The sequence below is a fragment of the Elaeis guineensis genome, chromosome 8, assembly GCF_000442705.2.
Source record: "Elaeis guineensis isolate ETL-2024a chromosome 8, EG11, whole genome shotgun sequence".
Lineage (NCBI taxonomy): Eukaryota > Viridiplantae > Streptophyta > Magnoliopsida > Arecales > Arecaceae > Elaeis > Elaeis guineensis.
Genome location: NC_026000.2, coordinates 10,969,529 through 10,989,300, shown reverse-complemented (window position 1 = coordinate 10,989,300; position 19,772 = coordinate 10,969,529). Strand labels below are relative to the sequence as shown.

The window sequence follows — 19,772 nt, the reverse complement described above, 5'->3', positions numbered from 1 at the left end:
GATCAAACCGCACGGTATCGAACGGTTCAGGCCGATACCATACCGAACCGACCGGTTCGGTCCGGTCAGATCAATTTTCGAAAAATTGATCTGAACCGAACTGGTTTTCCGTCGGTACAGTACGGTACAATATAGGATGTACCGGCCAGTTCGGGCCAGTACGGAACACTATGATATCAAGAATCTTTCGAAAGACTTGTACATGTATTTGGATTACTATTATAATTCTTTAATATGTGATTTCCATGTATCCCCAGGTTTTAACCACAATTCACCCCTCCAACAAAATCAATCGAAAACCATACAATCACGATAATTTGAAAGCATAACAAGAATCTTTCAAAAGATTTGTACAAGTATATAAAAAATTTTCACAAGCAGGTATGACAAAAGGCGCACACCACTTTCCAAAGAAAATGAGCATATCTATTCGGCACCATAACGATCAAGTTATGCAAAACCATGAAAAGTACGCAAAATACTTAGAGCAGAATCCTACAATCAGATAACTCAGATAGTTAACCAGGTACCCTATTTTTGAAGATGGGAATTTCTCAAGTTCTTTTAGGGTGAGAGTTTCTTACAAATGATTCAGGCTTGGGCTTGCCATGACCAACAATGATAATAAATTGGTCAGCTCTGACTTTACAAGGGGCACAGGAAGCAGGTGCACATTCAAGATTCTAGGGAGTATCCAACATGGGTACGTTACCCTAAGTAGAAGTTTGCTGCTACTAAGGGTTGAACAAGATCTTAAAACCCAGTCCTAGGTATAGCAATGAACCAGTGATAGCACAGTTGGCCATTGGCTATAAGAGTCTTGGCTCAGGTGAATGGGAAGGTCTGCAGTTAATGGTTAAAAGAAGGAACAAAAAAATTTCAAACAGAAGTGGAGCAGACAAGATGAGTCACATTTTTCTCCATTTAGTTCTGTCCTCTCTCACACACATGCACTCTCTTTCACTTTCTTTGGACATGGAATCCTATTCTGGACCCTATCTCATCTTCAATTCTGAAACTGATAAGTGAAGCTCTATATGGGTTCTCTTGTTGGGCAAACTCCAGAAAAAAAGGGGTCATGTATGGGTTTTATTCTTCCCAACTCTATCATAAATGCATCAAACATGAGTTGAGGAAATTTTTTGTTCGACCTGAAGTTGATGCAACAAGAATCAGAAAATTTGCTACTCCTCAGACCAAATGAAGCAGGGAGAATAACATTGTAGCTAAAAGTGGAAACAGTATATGACCACATTCAACTTAAAAAAGATGCCACAAAGATGGAGAAAATTCCTTCTAAACACTTGAAAGAGAACTCAAAATTTCAAAAATAATTGTGAATCACAAAGGGGCCATACCTGTCTCTCAAAGTTGCCTTGGGCAGTTCGCCAACGAATGTGTTCCCTATCAAGATCATCCTTCAAAGAGGATATCTGAAATTCCAACACTTCTATTTGTGTCCTACAACAAGATAAATGCAAACTAGTAAGAGTTAATGAAATCTAGGACAATAACATAGTTCAAGAAGTAACCAAAAGCAAAGTAAATTACATCTTTTTAGCGACTTCATCCCTTAAGCCTGAAGTCTCGGCCGAGACAGAAGAAAGTTCTCTTTCTTTAGATTCCATGGCTGAAGCCACTTCTTCACACTTCAATACATAATTTCTCTCCAGCTCAGACACCTTATTCCTCAGAGAAAGAACTTCATCTTCCAATGACTTTCTCAATTTCTCTGCCTGGATTAAACACATGATTCATGAGCATTGCTAAATATACATGATCAGTAAGTAGATGAAAGCCACACCGTTATAAGCTCATGGAAAGCCCTATAGAAGTTAGTAAGTTACATACCTCAGCCTTGTATTCCTCATGTGCAGATTCAATTTGCTTCAATGCAGCTTCATTCGTGCATGCTATTTCTTTGTACTACAACAGAAGATCATAACAAGACCTTAAAAAATCAAAAGAGGGAAATTTTTTTTTTTAGCAGAAGGATGAAAATAATCAAGGCACCTGTAGCATAAAATCCTTGTTGGCCTGTGCTTCCTCCTTCAGTTTTTCCATCTCCTCATTCACTTTCCATGACTCTCCAGACACCTAGTAGTATCATCTCGCACGGTGAAAAACAGATACAGGAACAAATTAACAAACTAATAAAAGCTAGTAGGCAAGAAATTTGATTAGCAACATTTCATATGCATATATAAAACAAATAACTTATGATGGATGAAATTCAAAGTTAAGGGTAACTGCAGAAGAATTCATAAAGTAGCCACGAATGACAACCATATTGAAGTTCATATTTGGTTCACTAAAATTTCAAACCATCATATCCATGCATCTGCCAGTAGTAATATATAAGCTCAATGCAAATGCCCTGCTGTAACTGTAAAACTATATGTAGCATATCCTTTCTATATAACTCTATATGATAGCTGAATGTTTAAAAATAAAAATAAAAAATAAAAATAGTCACTATCAAATATAAAACCACAACAAAATAGTAGTTACAAGAGAGGAGTTCCACAAATCATCACGTATATGTTTTGGCTCTTCTACCTTGATGAGGGAGCACCCATTCACTCTTAGGTTCCAAAAATAACTTAAAATCTTCTGTGGCAGTTGAAAGTCACTTAACCAACAAAAATCTAACCAACAAGAAGAATAGAGATTGATTTGATAGTCAAATGACCAGCAGGCAGAAGACATAAACTAGGAAGACCAGTCCAGTCAATAGATGGTCACATAGTATGAATTTTCTTAAAGCGAAGGATGGGATTAAACAACAAGAAGATACACAAGGAAGACGAGTCCAGTCAATAGATGGTCACATACTATGACTTTTGTTAAGCAAAGAGAGATTAAACGACAAGAAGATACACTAGGCACCCCCTCCCCCTCAGAAGGGAGGAAGAAGAAGAAGAAGAAACGAACAGTCAAAGAAAGGAAAATAACAAATGAAATAATTATACAAAAAAGTATAGAGACAAATGCATTCAGCTGACACTAAAAGCAGCTATTTCCCATGCAACGTGATGAAAGGAACTAAAACAAATATAATCATAGGCACTTCGATCAGTGATAACCATGGCAAACATACATTTCATCATACGGACTGTATAAAGTACTAAATTTCCTTGCTTCCCATAAATTCTTCGAATAACCCCAGGTTAAACCTACTAAATAATCGCTATCATTTTTACTTATTGTAGATCAAACTATGAAAGCTATTAAGTTGGCTTTATCAAGGTTTTACATCCCGGTGGAACGGGAGGCATCCCGGCTGTTTTGTCCCATTCTTATAAGAGAATGGTATCAAGATGGGGTTGGAACTCCGAAACCCATCTATGTGAGGAGAGGAAGAAAGAGGAAAGAAAGAATAGAAGAAAAAATGAAGAAAAGTTAAAAATGAAAGGAAAGCAAAAGAAGAAAAATGAAAGAAATGAAGAGAGAAGAAAAAGAAAGGAAGGAAAGAAAGAAGGAAAGAGAAAGAAAAAGGGAAAAAGAAATAAAGGATGGGATAAGAAAAGAAAGAAAAAGGAAAGGAATGAAAGGAGTGTATAAGAAAAGAAAGGAAATGGAAAGGAAAGAAAGGATGGTAGAAGAAAAGGAAAGAAAAGAAAAAGAAATAAAACAAGGAGGGAGAGGAGGATATCTACCACGACCAGCATTCTATTTCAAGAAGAAACCTAGACACCTCCGTCCCACGGGATTTAAGACCTTGGGTTTAATGATTCAACTTGACAAGATGGCATACAGTATCAGGATTTCAGACAAGTGCTTGAGAAGAATCACAACACCAATAAATTTGAGAAATGAAGATATGCTGTTACATGACATTAAGTCAACTCCCTACTGAAAGATTTCCAGCTTAGATTAATGGATGAATTGTCCATAGAGATTCAAAAAATTGGTCCGTTTTTGTATGTTGTATGCAAGCAACATAAAATCAGTTGAAAAAACTGGGCCAGAAAATAAATCAATTGGAATATATCAGCCTCTGAGGACTGAGAACAAAGGTTTAAAAATCAAAGGCCAGACCACCAATTACATGGGGCACAATATTAGTGTTTCTGAAGTCAAAGAAGCTGCAGAAATTAACCACATTGGTATCCAAAACAAATCAACATTGCCACCCTCATTCTATCATAAGAAAAAATGACATGAAAAAATTCAAGTCAGATCCACTAGAGATGTGATCACCAGACATACATTTTCCACCCTTACTCTTTCTAAAAGACAGTTATAAACTCTTCATTCTTCAATAAATATAATCTTTCAAAGACAATGTTTAACCTAACAAATTAAAACTTAAAAACCTAAGAGTCAAAACAAGGGTAGAGAACAAAAACAATTATACTAGAAGAAAGTGAAAAATATTAACAATAAAAAAATATTAAGGTGAAAAATCATTTAAGATGTTCTAAAGCATGCATAGGTCTATGCAAAATGGTTCAACAGATACAAGAAATATCAATCACACACTGGTAATTGCTTATTTAAGTGGTATTACACATAAAGGGCAATGGCTTGTGAAGTCTATAACATGGTGAAACACGACGGTATGAGTGGTATCATACTGCTCTGGTCCGAAATCAGCAAGTCTACAGGTTCCATGACCCCAAAATAGCTGTACCAGTCTATACTGGCCATATCGGTTTGTACCAGCCGTATGAGTACATACCAGCCATACTGGTATGTACAGGTCCATACCAATGAATACCAGCAATATCGTACAGGCCATACTGATGATATCAATGGTTTTCAATTTTGTGGAATCTATCAGTCTTGATAGATATGCCAGTACAGCAGTACCAATATCGTACCAAGTTACCAACACTATACTATTGCAGTGGAAAATAGTATGGAGTTCAGTACTGGTATTTAAAATCTTGGTCTATAATCTATATAGTAATGCTTTGAAGACCCAGTACACCGCACAATTCTATAATTCTAATACAAGCTGCCAGTTTGCAGCCATCAGAATTACAAATCACAAACATCCTTCAAAACCTATCATTTTACTTTGGACAAGAAATTTTCAATCACCTTAAAAAAAATTTATGCCTGATAATCGTGAACAAAATGATAAACAATAGCAGACCAACTAAGAACTAGAATAATAAAAAATGGTAGTTATAGAACAAGAGTAGGGACATTGCAGAAGCACAAGGTTGGAATCCATATGATAATTTAGTATACCCCACACTGTAATGTAGTAGTAATGCCTAACTTTTAGATGTAAACTATAAGCAATGAGCAATGGCAACAATGACCAGTGACCATGCTATAGTCAACAATGCTCTCCTAGTTTTATACACAAGTAACCAAACCAGCACATGTCAATACACGTCCACATAGATGGACGCTAATCAGCACGCCCCTGCACCATGGACTGGGGTCACAAGGTATATCCAGAGGCCAACATCAAAGAAAATCGGGATTAAAGAAAAGGGAAACTATAACTATAGGAAGTTTAGTTTACCTCAATAAAGCGCAAGATGATTTACAACAATGTTTATTAGACCTTCACACAAACATAAATGCAAACTTCCATGCCATAAAATTGATTGATGCCAAATTCATACAAGATGCATAGTCCATGCATGATGCATTATCAACCTACCAAAATGTGAACTAGAAAACTGGATATCCAGACATGGGAAACTAGCTCAATAGATGATATCCATACCTCATCTGTAGAAAATGCTGAATGATCATTTCCACCAGACTTCTTAATCACCTGCACATGCAACAAATAATGACATGAACAACAATAACAAGAATAAATCGATAAGCACCAAAACCTCAAGATAAAGTTGGATACCAATGAAAATCTATACCCTCATTTTTGGAGAATGATTTGTTACCATCTTTTAACTTCATGTCAAGCCTTTATAAGATTGTACCAAATTACAGCAGAATAAGGCAACAGATCATAATCCAAGAAGGGAAGCTATCTAGCATAGCCCAATGGAAATTATATGATCTCTTAGTATAAATAAGCTTGTGTTGTCAATACACACTTTATAAACCATAATCAAAGGAAAAAAGAACAAGAATGAAGCTATCCAACATGAAAAATATTATTTTTTTCGAATTTGCATAAAAGCAGAAATTAGTAATGCCTCCTTAAGGTTAAAACAAGCAGCATCATTTACTCTCATGTAGTTGAACAATCAAATACATGTAGAAACCCAGAAAACACTTCAAAGAAGCAAGCCTTCAGATGACTGCAGATGGAATCCTGATGGTTCAAGCAGCTCAACACCCAAGGCTCCTGCCAACATAAGGACTCAAAAGGGTCCATGTTTTGAACCCAATGACACCCAAGTTGCAAAGCAGCAACCTTACGATTGCTCCAGGGTTCGCCTTCATGGAATTCGATGGTTACATCCGACAAATACTTCATGTATTTTCATCAGAGGATATTAATTTTCATCATAATTTTGGACATGATTTTTTTTTCTTTTCTTACTTCATTGTGGAACATGTAAAGAAGCACTCACGCATAGGCAAGGACAGCGGTAATGGTACAAGGATCCATACCAGTTGCCTGGTAGTATGGTACTGTGCCATGATGACTAGCTGTGTACCAAGAAAGGGGAGCCAGAGAGAGAAGGGGAGAAGGAGAAGGAAAGAGAGGAAGGAGAGAGAGAGGGAGACAGAGATACGGAGAGAAGGAGAGAGAGAAGGGGCTTGAAAGCCCTCCTCCGCTCGTCCGTAGGCCCAACTGGGCAGAGCCACTATTTTGAACAATACATGGGCCTTGGCCCCAAATATTTTTGCCCTTCTTTAACTGAAGTCGGCACATTGTAGCCTGCAAATGAGTGCAGGAGGAGAGGAGGCCCTCCGAGCCCCAGTATCTCTATCTATCCCTCTCCTGGCATCTCTCTCTCCCCCCCTCCCCTCCCTCCCTCTCACTTTTCCTCTCTTTCCTTCTCCCTCTCCCCTCCCCTGCCAGTTTCTCAAAAAGAAGGGCCAAACCATGCCAATCCACCCCCCCAGTATGGCGAACCTTGGTATTGAATCCTAGGACTTGCACAACACACAACAATGTAAGGGTCTGCAACTGCACATATTTGCCATACATAAGAATTGATTATCACTCATTCTTTTACAAAACCAGCCTTCAGCACAGTCAAACTAACTAGAGAATTAGGTGTAGAGAAGACAGTCCTTTCAGCAAAAATCTGGAAGCTTCCTTCAGTTACAAGCGAAGCATAAAAAGGTGATTAAAAATGGCTGCATAAAAACAATGGTAGCGGGATATGGTCCCTTGCCACTTAAGTGGACCAAAAGTAAGCCAAAAAAAAGTTCAGATATTTCCCTTGATGTAGTTTTCAGCTGTTTTTGCCTTATATTTTCTTCCACTGTTCTACCCATTGACAAGGAAGTTAAAAATAAATTAGTCAAAGAATTGTTATTAACAGTTTAAGATTTTAGTATTTCTACTACATCAAAGGTGGTTTCTTTTGAACCATCTAATCTAACCAATATGACTGCTTGAAAATTCAGTTGATCACATAGAAAGTGGGCACATGTACCCAATAGAGAGTATTGATGGCTTTTTGACCATTTTGACAACCTTTCAAGAAAAACTAATAGAAATCATCTTGTCATGAGAAACGTTCAAGACAGTATTCAATTTTCAAACACCAAAAATATACATTGAATCACCTTAAGTCGGTTTGCTAAAACAAGACACTCCAATAATGCTAATGATAAAAGATATGGATATTTTGCTGCTCAATCAGTTCACACGATCAAACAATTAATCAAATCAACATTGAAGCACATTTAGCACTCAATCAATCGAATGAATACACATCATAGTTGGACCATCGCCAATGAACAGTTAAAATGCCTTCCAAGTGAACAACCTTAACCATTTGTTCAGTGTTTTAAATTGATGGAAATACCTCCGACGGAGGCCATCTAAATTTCCAGTACCATTCAGATGAACACTCACTAACTAGTTATATTTTGCACCCCCACAACCACCCACACCCCCCCCCCCACCCCCACAAAAAAAAAAAGGGAAAAAAACATCCTCTGAATGCACTTATTAAGAAACAGATTTGGATTCTAAGCAAATTTGGATACCAATGATTAATGAACTTTCAAGGCATTAATAAACATGTATTGTTGCTTCCTCTCATTCAATTGTTTACAACAGAATATTACATTCTCCTTTTGTATGTCTTCACATCCACAATGCATTGTGCAGCTTAATTTTTTAAAAACTATTTCAAAAACAGTTATTTTCTATGCAACTGTATTAATTAAGTTGTTAGAATGCTCTCAGAGACTCCTCAGCCTCAACCTTACTAAACTATGAAGTAAGGTTTTAAATATTATGGGACAGGACCATCCCAGTTTTCCCACGGAATGGCACACAACATCCCGGCACTTCAGAAGGTGGATGCCCCATCATATGGCAATCCACTTCATGACTCATCCTATCCCAACACTTGGGACGGTAGGATGCCCCACCATATTTAAAACCTTGCAATGAAATGGTATTTTAAGTGCAAAATAATGAACACAATAATGTAGATACTTACTACAAGAATATTTTCTATGCCCTCTCATGTACTCATGCATCAGTAAAACCACATAATAATGATACTCAGTTGAATAATAAGATAAAATACATTGTAAAATAAACATCGTATATGAAATATCCTGAGAGGTTGAAGACAAATAAACAATAGCATAACATCAAGCTGCAACATAGTCAATAACATGTAAAAGCAAAAATAATTATTAGGAAAAAAATAAAAGTAATTAAAGAAAACAAGTAACTAAACAGCCACCTTTTTCTCTGTAGAGCCAATTTTGGCTTCCAGATCAGAGCACCGAGCCTAGACACAAACATTAAACTTAGTTACAACAAAGGCATAAGAAATTTGTTATTTTAAAGTGCTTTTATCATTCCAAAATCACAAGAAAAACCTCTGCCACAGCAGCCCTTGATTCAGCTGAAGCAACAGCTCGCCAAGCATCAGCTAATTCTTTTCTCATTTCATCCACCTGCTTCATGGAATTGTCCATTGCCTTTTCCTTATCAAGCATTAGGGCACGAACATGATCTCGCTCCTCCTGAAGTTCCTTCTTAGCTTCTGCCCAATCTCTCTGAACAGAAGAAAATTAAAATAAAGCACTCATGTAAGGACAACATGATATGCAATATAAATTTAAAAAAGAAAAGATTGTTAAGCATAAATGCAAGAAAAGCATCACATGATCAAACCTCACAAAAGATCACAAATAATGATGAAGAAAAGTAGGAACATAGTAATCATAATTTCAAGTCATATCATAGTGCATCCAGTAAGGTACCAGCATTGGCACACCCCACGTTACCATACTGTACTACATGGTATGACATTTCAATTCTGAGAGCCCCAGGACATTGCAATTCTGAGGGTCCCAGCAAGTTTCAATTCTAAAGGTCCCAGCACTAGCAGACATACCATGTCTCCTTACAGTATCATAACCAACAAGGAAATGGCAGGGACACCAGCATTGTAAACCTCTATAAACCTCTATTAGGACAAACAAAAAAGAGAAAGAACAGACGCACGACAATGGTCAAGAAGGTATCATACTGTGCCAGTAAGGTACTGATTAGGGTTTTGGGCACCAATTCTTAAAACCTCAATTACGACAAACATGAGAGAGAGAGAGAGAGAGAGAGAGAGAGATGTGTAACGATGGTCAAAAGAAAAGACAATAAAGGTTGAAAAAGAAATACTTGTCCTCAGAATATACAAGAACATGGAAGGTAGGTAGTTTTAAAATAATATCACATCAGATGATCACGTCATTGAATTAAATTTCTAGAAAACGTGACCACCACCAAGGGAAATGGATTCAGGAAAGTATTATTAATAAAACAAATGATGTTTAAAGTGGTCCTCAAAGTAGGACATAAGAAACAGAACAAACATATGAAGGATAAAACAGCAACATTGGAAAAGGTAGCCTAAGGATATGCGATCCTCCAGCTGTCCTGCCTCAGACCTGACCAGCTGGGCAAACCCAGTATTTGACGTAGCCACCTTGCGCAGGAAACCTGCCCTTACCTGCACAGCTTAGGAGAGACAGGTTTTGACCATTCTTCAAAGATCAGGTATTAGGTGAGGAAGGCAGGGATATATAGCAAATCGCACATCAAATTATAAACACTATGTTTCCCAGCAGTGCCAAGAAAGTGTACTTGAAGCTTAGAAGCTTCACTAAGTTTATATTAGCTGCTTACTTCCAACCTTTGCTTTAAAAAAGGATTGTTTAAGGTTTGTCACTTCACAGCTCAAGGCAAGGCTCTCCAAAAATTGGCTCAAATCCCACTGGTAAGGTATCAGGATGCAAAGGGTATCACAATGGAAGACCCATGTCAATTGCATGATTTTCATAATAACCCCAAATGAAAAAGGTGCACATTTGAAGCATAGAATTTAAAATTGTATTCCATACCAAATTCCAAAACCAAGTCCAAGAACTTTCCTGGGGTATTTGTAATCTTACGAATCAAAAATTAACACTATTGTGCAGTTAAACAGGTACATTTTTAATCTTACAAATTAATGTCAACTTCAATTATCTAGGTCTTAGAATGAAAAAGAAGGTGCCTTCATAATTTCCCTTTTCTACAGTTTAATATTTTTTGATACAATTTCTAATTTCTTGTTATTATAATATATCATCTGAGTGTAACTTTTATAGAAAGTATTTTAACACAATCTACCCAAGTATCTGCACAAGCCCCACCTTCCGACTAAGTGCCACATTGTCCCTTGTATGCCCAAGCAGAGGAGGAAAAAGGAGAAAGACGTAGAAAGTTGCACAGCAACAATGAGATGGTCTGGTTAATGGTTTCCTCAAAGTTAATGTGGGCAGCAACTGCTCATCAAGAAAAGGAATGGTCTGGCTGATGATTCCTTCTAGGAAATAAGAGAAATTACAGTCTCTTTTTCTAAAAAACATTTTAATATTTCTTTCATGAAACCAGGAGTAATTGCTAGTAACATAATACTGGAATATTACAAAATTCCCTTTTTTTGCAACTATTTCAAAATCCCTATCAAGTAATGTTCTTAGAACCTTCAGATGCTTTTAGTATCTACACCACACATAAAGGAAGAAAAAGTATCCTGACAAGGGAAATTGAGGTCAGCACAGCCCCAAATTATAGAAAAAGACCAAACTACCTTGGGGCAAGCATGTCCAGTTGTTTGGTGAGATTGGGGGCTCATGTTTAAACAAGGAAGCAAGTAATTGACTATATAAAGATTGATTGCTATACAACCATATGGATGCGAAATGGTAGCCTTACTTCGACTTGTTTTAGATGCTCTTCATGTTTTCTTCTTTCTGCAGCTCTTGCAGTCTGCATTATCCACGCACAGATGTTGTAAATATATGACTAAAGACATGAAGTCAAATAAAATATTATAAAAGAAAATGAATTGTGAGAAATATACCTCCTGAACCTCTGCGGCGCTTTGAATGGTGTCCAGGCTTGACTGCAATAACAACAACAAATCACAAAGGAGCAAAACACCATCTCAATATCATATAAAGTCAACCGCACCGAAAGCAGACATGACAACCAAGTAGGAAAACATATGCAAGCCACAAACTCACATAAGTATATAGAGACACATGAGCAATAACACACTGAAAATGCACACATAGAAATACACACCTAGAAATGCACAAGAAATAATCATATACATTACCAGAATCACAAGAACACATGCAACGGAAATAAAAATAGCAAGAATTTTCATGAAAACAAGCCAAAACATAGCTAGGTTATGATAATAAAAATAAGTTGCTAAAACCTGCAGACGGTGCACTCTCTCAGACAGACTGCGAACTTCATCAGAAGCTCTTTTCTCCGAGTTTATAAGGATTTCCTTTTCATGCTTCAAAATAGACACCTGTTGAGATATATATGCTATGATGACCCTCATCATCACCTATGCTTTTTGATGTACAAAAATGGAAACTTCCCTACCTCCATAGATAGCTTTCGTAAATTCTCCTCAGAGGATTGTAAAGAATCAGAACTTTCTCGGAGACGCTTTTGATAATCAACCAACAAGTGTGTCAGCTCCACATTTCTAGCTGAAACTGCATTTGCCTCCTTTCTCTGCAGTAAATTAAAAAGACAATGAATTGACCAAATATAACAGATAAAATAATCTTAAATGAACAGAACAAATTTTTTAAAATGGATTACTCTTGGTTAACAGTGAATATTCAATACCTGCCTTGCATATTAATGAAAAGCATCCAATTAGGTAAAGTACAGTGCAAACATAAAAGCCAATGAAATGAAAATGAGAAATGATGACAAAGATGCCATAGGACAACCAACAAAGTGTGCAACGAAAAAAAGGGGAAGCATATGTAAAGCTACCTGGTGTTCAAATTCCTTCTTGAAACTTTCAAGTCTTTCCCTAGCAAAACTGGCTTCCAGGGTCATCTTATCACGCTCTGAACGTAATGATGTAAGCTCACCCCTAATTGAAACATGAGAATATTACCCAATCAAGATTTAAAACTGGGCATAGAGGGAAGGAGGCAAATATAAATATTAACATTGGAGAACTAAAAGTACAGGAGCTAGCATTTACTGATTCACAACACAGAAAGACGAGAGGAAAAGAAAGAATAAACATGTTCTTCCACAAGCAGATGACTGCTCTGTTAACCTATGCACTGATAAACATCTTTCCAGCAAATCTGAACAATATCAAAATCACATAGCAAAAAGATTTCAAGTGCAGGCATGTACACATAATGGGCCAGTACCAGGACCAGCATTGGATCCACATGGCACTCATTAGATCTGTTTTTGATATTTTCTTAAAAAGATGTTTTAAATTTTTCCAGTCATTCTATAAATTTTCTTGTTATGCAACCCACGCCATCCACTGTATACTTGTATAATACAGTCAGTGATCACCTATCATCCAAGAATGACAGACAACCACAGAGAAACAGTACACGAACCACATTAAGATATAGAAGATGGTTACATAACTCCAACTTGTCCTAAAACCACAAAAGAAATATTAGGAAAAAATTATACATTTTCACAATAATTTACCCTTCCAATAAAACAAACAAACACAATAGTCTAAAACTAGATAATGATTCCAATCTACAAGGTATTAAAAGAAATAATGATAGTCAAAATACCAAAGTAATGTGCTCTTTGATTTGTTAGCATTTAAACAAATATGTCTAAACAGGTGAGAAAACTGCAAGCAGTCATAAATAAAAGGGCATATCTACCCTAAGGCTGAGCTGATTTGTATAAAATTGTGACTGCAAAATGATAAACATCTAATCACAATATCTTTGACTATTGATATAATCATCTTGAGTCAATATGTAGTTTTAAGTCAGAACCGATTTGTGTAGTTCATTGAGTTCCTATGATAGATGAAATTACTATGGCTCATATATAATAAATTCTCACAACTAAGTCGCCAATTAAAAAAGAGGCATTATCTCAAATATTTATTATTGCCATTGCAGCTGCTGAAGCAACTATTGAGCTAGCTAAAGTTTCATCGATCGATCTCAAATGTTGGAACTTAATATGTTATTATATTTTATATTAATAAAATATACTAATTTATTTAACATATTTGTTACCATATTAATAGATATTTATTGTTGTATTACTTATATTAAACTATAAGACAAACCAAAAATAATAAACAATAAAATAATAGTCAATAAAAAAATATACTATTTAAACTTTAATATCTATAATCATGTTCATAATAAAATATTGACCAATCTATGGGCCAAAATGAATTCACACAGACTACTGATTTGAACATGCTTGCAAAACAGAACTGCATTACCACATCTGGTGTCTACAATATAAATATAAGAATCATTTACCACTAGTCTTACTCCAGGATAACCAGGTATATTTTTTTAAAGTTATTTTTTTAATTTCTTTGAAACACAATACCACAAATTAATGCCTCCAGAAATTCAGGAAACTCGTAAATTTCAATTTCTCTCTGGGAAATGCTTCTATCAGTTGAACTTTGAAGAAATGAAAACAGACCATAAAAACAATAAATATAGCCAATAAACAAGTTTCAGAAGAAAACTCCAAAACTACCCACGTTGTGGATCTGGTAAGATTCAGTTTCAGTTTCATGCTTTCTGTCAAAAATTTACCAGGACTGGAAATGTGGAAAACATTACACATTTTCTGCCTGAAAATTTAGTTGATTTAACTAAGCAAATAACAGATAAAAGCCATCCAATCATAAACAGCTACCTCAATTTAGCCAAATCCTCTTCAAGATTTCTAGCACGTTCAGTTAGCTGCTCATATGCTTTCTTTGAAACTTCCTGTTGTTTGAAAAAACAGTAATAATAATAACATTGAGAAGAGCATGGCAGAAATTTAATGTTGATAGGCAAGACCATGATCAACAAATATCTTTCAGAAAATTACCTGAGAACCTTCAAAGAGAAGCATAAGTTCCTTCCTTCCATCTTCTGCAAAAATTCATTTTTAACTATTAGCACTAAATGTAAAAGTCGTCTTACATTATCATAGTAGTCTCAAAATGAGAACTACAGAGGGTTATATTTCACAGTAGCCATCAACACCTGCAACTTAATTTTACACAATAATGTTGATAAAACGTATGATTAGCAACATTTGCTAAAGATTTAAGGAGATAGCCATAGCTGCCATACACACAAGTAATGCACTTTAGAAGAGGATAAAACAGAGAAAGGCCTGCATGATATAGTTACCAGGAACAGATTCCGTGTAAACATGGCTAGAAGCACGCAGCCTATGTTCTTCTTCATATAACCTCTTATACATTGCAACCTGATCAAAGATACAGGCAGGATATTCTGAGAATGTAGAAACATGTTTAGCCAACAGGAAAAATAATTTTTTTGGGGAATGCTAGACCTACACCAACATGCAGGTCACTTCCGTCTACATTGTGTATAGATCCAAAACTTGGCCAGTCAATAAATAAAGTAAATTAACAGCCAGTGGAATGGGCTCCAGTCAATTAAATTAGTCTGTTCTTTCCAATGTCCAGACTCCTCACTCTCACCATCTCTCCATTCTCCTTTCCTCCTATGGCTAACGACTCCTCAAAGCCAGTCTGCCTGGATCTCCATCATACCCATGGATATGGCGATGGGCACAGATCTGGTCAGATAGGTGCTCCAATCCATTATGCCATTTCATACATTTAGTGAAGACCACTAAACCTAGATTTGGCATAAGCCCAGCATGAGCTCAATGCCTCACTGATGGCCACCATCCTTGACCATGCCAGATAGTGATTGCCGAACCGAGCAGTTCAGCATGTATGGAACCACACTGGCCGACCTAGGATGGTTTAGCCACTCGGGTCAGTTCACACCCCCCCCCCACACACGCACTTATAAAATCCCTCCCCCTAATCCCCTCTGTTCAGCTTTGAGGACTCCATTTCCTCGCCTCTCTCATTCGCCCACACTCGTGTCGCCCTCGCCCGCTGACATCATCACTCCTAGTTAAGCCACCCCATGGGGTCCCTCTTCCCTCCATTCATCTTTTTCCCTCTCCTCCTCCTCTTCCCTCTCTCCATGGGTCCTCCTGCCATACACCTCTGTTGCTCCCAGGTAAGCCCTTCCCCTAGTCTCTCCCTCTCTCTTCCCCTCCCTCCCTCCATGTCTCTCTCTCCCCCTCCCTCCCTCCCTCTCCCATGAGGCTTCTCACCAACCAGTACGAGCTCCAGTGCTGGCTCAGCAAACCTTGATGCTGGCTTTGTGAACCTCTCAAGCATCAGTCAGAACCTTCTTAGCACACCTCAAAAACCATGGTTCTTATATGTAGTTATAATGGTGGAACTGGAGATGGAGGTCCAAGAAGATGTGATGATGGAGAGAAGAGAAGGAAGGCGGAAACAGAGTTGATGGTGAAAATGGCAGGAGAAAGAAGGAAAGAACAATGAGAGAACAAAGTTTTACATTTGTAACAAAATAAGAAGAAGAGCTTCATCGGTCAAGAAACTCATTCCATCCTGTTATCCTTTCCCATTTAAAAAATAAAATGATGAATGTGACAGATTTGGACCAACATAAGAATGCAGGCAAAAGAGCCTTATATGAGCACGTAGGTCTTCAGTCAAATTTTATCCAGACACCAAAGTGAACAATGTACCATAGTAAAACTTACAGAGCTGTGAAGAGATTCTATCATGTGCCCTTGTTCCTCGGATCTTTTCAGCACAGCTTCAATCTTAGCAGTTGCCTCATCATTGACCTTCTGAAGCTCAAGCTGGAAACTCTCCTGAAAAGTTCAGAGGAGAAAATACAGGGTTCTATAGCAGAAACAATACCCTCTATAAGTTACAGAGTAAATTAAAATGAAATAACAAAGTTCAAATTAACAAACCAAATTCCATGTTAAGCTGATTCATGAAAGGAAAATGGACTTGCAGTAATCTAAAGAATCTATAGTGGAACAAGAAATAAGCTGCCAACTGTCATGCAATAGTTTTGATATTCACCCTTAGCTCAAAGTCTCTTTTTTCATCTTCACTTGTAAGCCTATGCACAAGGCTTCGAAGCTGGCCATTCTGCTCCACTAATCCATGTATGTCCTTATACGACATCTGGTTCAGTTAATTGATATGTAGCATCAAAACACATAGCTATATTGACAAGAGACAAGATAAGAAAGATGGAGGTTTGAAAGCTGAAGTTGCTCACAATGGACTCAGAGATCTTGTTCCTAGCATCAATGCCATCATCAATATCAACTGGAATCATGGTCAGAGATTTATCCGCAGGAACCTGAGGGGTGGCACCACAGCGAAGTTGAATATCTTGGCATTCCTTCAAAAGAACTGTTACCTGTAACAGACAGACAGACCACAAAATGGACTTAATAACATGATTTGTTAATGCAAAGAGAAAACTCCAATACATAAACTCAAAGTAACCATAGAAACGGAATTTAAACAAAAAGAATTAAACCATTTTAACCTATCAGCTTTCACAAATGGTTACTTTCACATACTAAAGCTTGCACAAACTACCCTACTAAACAATTAAACTAAGAGTAATCAAGCAACCATACATGTCAGTTCATATGCTACAGTTAGAGATGTATTTAACAAACGCTTACCTGCTTCTGAAGATCACTTATCTCCTTTTGTGCAATAGCATGATCACGTTCACGCTGCTTCAACTCAGACTGAAAAAAGATTTTAAGCATAACTCATAAGATTAAAATTATAACAGAATGACATAAAGGCCATATACCTTTAAGTTCCGAATAGTATTCTCAAAATTATCATGCTCCAATAGTGCCTGCTGCAATTTTTGATTCATCAAAGAGTATGCTTCCACCATTCTCTCATGTTCAGCTGAGATAATAGACATAAAGCATTTCAGTAGACAAGGAAAAAGCTCGTGCACTCATTATGCATTATATAATAACAAAAAAAAATAATATTTTAAAAATCAAGTCAAAACATAAATAAACATTAAGAACTTTTAAATATAGTTTAAAATAAATTCACTGAAAGCCTTATGATTTAGGAATAGCGAATTGTGAGAAATATTGTTGCATAAAAATAAGGTTGTGCATTAACTAATTTTTTTATTTTAAATCACTAAGGGGTACAAATTTGTTAAGATAGCATTATAGTGGCTTCAAAATGCCAATAGGACAACCCTCTGCAAAAGTTAAAATTCAGAAAACCTCCTTGTGGAAATTAATCACACTCATATAGTCATATTGCAAAACCGGCAATAAACTGAATATTTAACAATAGTGATTATCTAGCATCCTAGACCCCCTATAGCATATTTCATGTAGAAAAATGAAGTGGTTGAGCAAGTAGGTGTCAAATAAGAGAAGTCACCTCGTTCATCCAAAATTATCTCCGCCTTCGCTTCTATTTCATGCAGTACCTGCAGGACCAAAGTAGAATTACTTTAGCATCACAGGTGAACAAATAAAATAACCTAACATCATCTTTCTCAAAAATCATGTGAAATTCATCATTAAAAATAGTTAGTGGGACAAACAGTCTCTAAGCATGTATCTTTGAGTCAAAAGAGTGTCATATTTAAGTACAACATCTGTTAGGCAAAATTCTTATGGGACAGAGTCATTAGAAGATGCAGAAATAGATGTCAACTCAAGTACCTATTTCACCTCTGTATTTATCTACCTGTAATCCATATCAAGGCACTACACCAAAGCAAATTACTAGCATCTATAATTGTGACAATTATTGGGTGTTCATACCTAGCACACCAAAAATAGTAGCCACCAATAAGTTAAAAATATAAGGGGTTACCTTTATTATGACCAACATCATTTGACAAAAACACTCGAAGACCCTTCACTTTAATTACAATATGCCTCCTAACCCAAGTTTTAAAATAATATAAAAATACACATGGCTGCATCTAAATGTAAAAATACACATGGCTGCAACCAAATTGTTAGATGCCTACAATACCAACTCTTCTATCTTCAAATGTAACATGAGACCTATCCATAAAAATGGGCAAATGGAGTCTGAAAGATGTAACACAACGAGGAAAAATTTATAAAAGCTAATAAAGTCAACACAAAGAAACAGGATTGGTAGACACAAAAGGGATCCATAATGTCATTATTGGAATCCTCAAAAACTTGCAGCAGGTAAAAAAACAAACTTGCAGCTAACAAAGTAATAAGCACCATTTCAGCTAAAACATTTGTTTCAGGAACTTTATATCAGTTTTAAAGATGTCTAACCTTTTAATGCAACTGCAAAGATTGCTTGAACAACCTTTTAAGTCCATCCTAGGTCTTTGCAGTAGATGAACAGGATGAACTTAGAACTAGAGCGACAAAAATCTTCACGAACATTAATGACCCAAAAAAGCAGTGCTTTTAAATAAGAGTATAGGACCCATCAGGCCAACCCAGCCAATGGGATGCCCACACTAAGAATCTCGATCACCTATCTCTCCTCTGCACCAAGTTCACATCTTCAAATGCAAAATTTATCAACCTCTCACAACCTCACAGAAGGTTAACCACCAGACACCTTTATACAAAGACAAAGTCAGAGGCCTTTGGACCAGCTTCTAAATTATCATCACAAAACAAATCATATCAAACTTGGGAGCTGACATATTACAAACAGATGACTGATGCATATATAACACTCTGAACTTTATATACAACAGTCCTATTGTAGACCTTGAAGTTAGCAGCAGTACTAGCCATTTTGAACATCAACGTGGCTGCAACCAAGAGGAGCATACCATAATACTTTACAAAATCGTGCATAATTGCCAACATTATACCTCTAATACAGGAGTATCCGCCTTCCTAAAATATCCATATCCTAAACATTTTTCAGTTTTCACATGGCTTGCCTCACAAAGCAGTTCTTCATCAGGTTCTCGCTAGGGTAACCAAGCATGAAGGCAGCAACAGAGGATGCAGTGAGAGAAGCCTGGGAGCAGGGGAGGGGAAAGAGGCAAGGAGATCAAAGAGGCTGATGAAGCAGTGTCCACCCTATGGTGATGGAAACTCGAAGTCTCCACCAATGTTACAAGCCAAGTGCAGGTCGAGCACCAACCAAATCACGATGGCACTTGGTTATAGGAATGCTTGGCAACCACATGTCGATGGAGCTTCTAATTACCATTTCGATGGTGAAGGCATCAGTTATGATAGCAGAGAGCAAAAG

General features: G+C 36.9%; 1 protein-coding gene across 1 annotated transcript in view; it reads right to left on the bottom strand.

Annotated features, from left to right (window-relative positions):
• Nucleotides 1-19,772, bottom strand: part of LOC105050294 (nuclear-pore anchor) — a 61,051-nt gene that overhangs the window by 22,769 nt on the left and 18,510 nt on the right. Inside the window, exons 12-32 of the mRNA XM_073261872.1 lie at nt 17,940-17,988; nt 17,335-17,438; nt 17,198-17,266; nt 16,780-16,923; nt 16,578-16,682; nt 16,244-16,357; nt 14,815-14,893; nt 14,507-14,550; nt 14,327-14,400; nt 12,434-12,536; nt 12,029-12,163; nt 11,853-11,951; nt 11,490-11,531; nt 11,342-11,395; nt 8,959-9,138; nt 8,820-8,867; nt 5,693-5,743; nt 2,014-2,097; nt 1,852-1,926; nt 1,552-1,736; nt 1,359-1,461 (exon numbers count right to left, since the gene is read on the bottom strand). Coding sequence (XP_073117973.1) covers nt 1,359-1,461; nt 1,552-1,736; nt 1,852-1,926; nt 2,014-2,097; nt 5,693-5,743; nt 8,820-8,867; nt 8,959-9,138; nt 11,342-11,395; nt 11,490-11,531; nt 11,853-11,951; nt 12,029-12,163; nt 12,434-12,536; nt 14,327-14,400; nt 14,507-14,550; nt 14,815-14,893; nt 16,244-16,357; nt 16,578-16,682; nt 16,780-16,923; nt 17,198-17,266; nt 17,335-17,438; nt 17,940-17,988 — 1,941 coding nt within the window. The remainder of the gene's footprint in view (nt 1-1,358; nt 1,462-1,551; nt 1,737-1,851; nt 1,927-2,013; nt 2,098-5,692; nt 5,744-8,819; nt 8,868-8,958; nt 9,139-11,341; nt 11,396-11,489; nt 11,532-11,852; nt 11,952-12,028; nt 12,164-12,433; nt 12,537-14,326; nt 14,401-14,506; nt 14,551-14,814; nt 14,894-16,243; nt 16,358-16,577; nt 16,683-16,779; nt 16,924-17,197; nt 17,267-17,334; nt 17,439-17,939; nt 17,989-19,772) is intronic.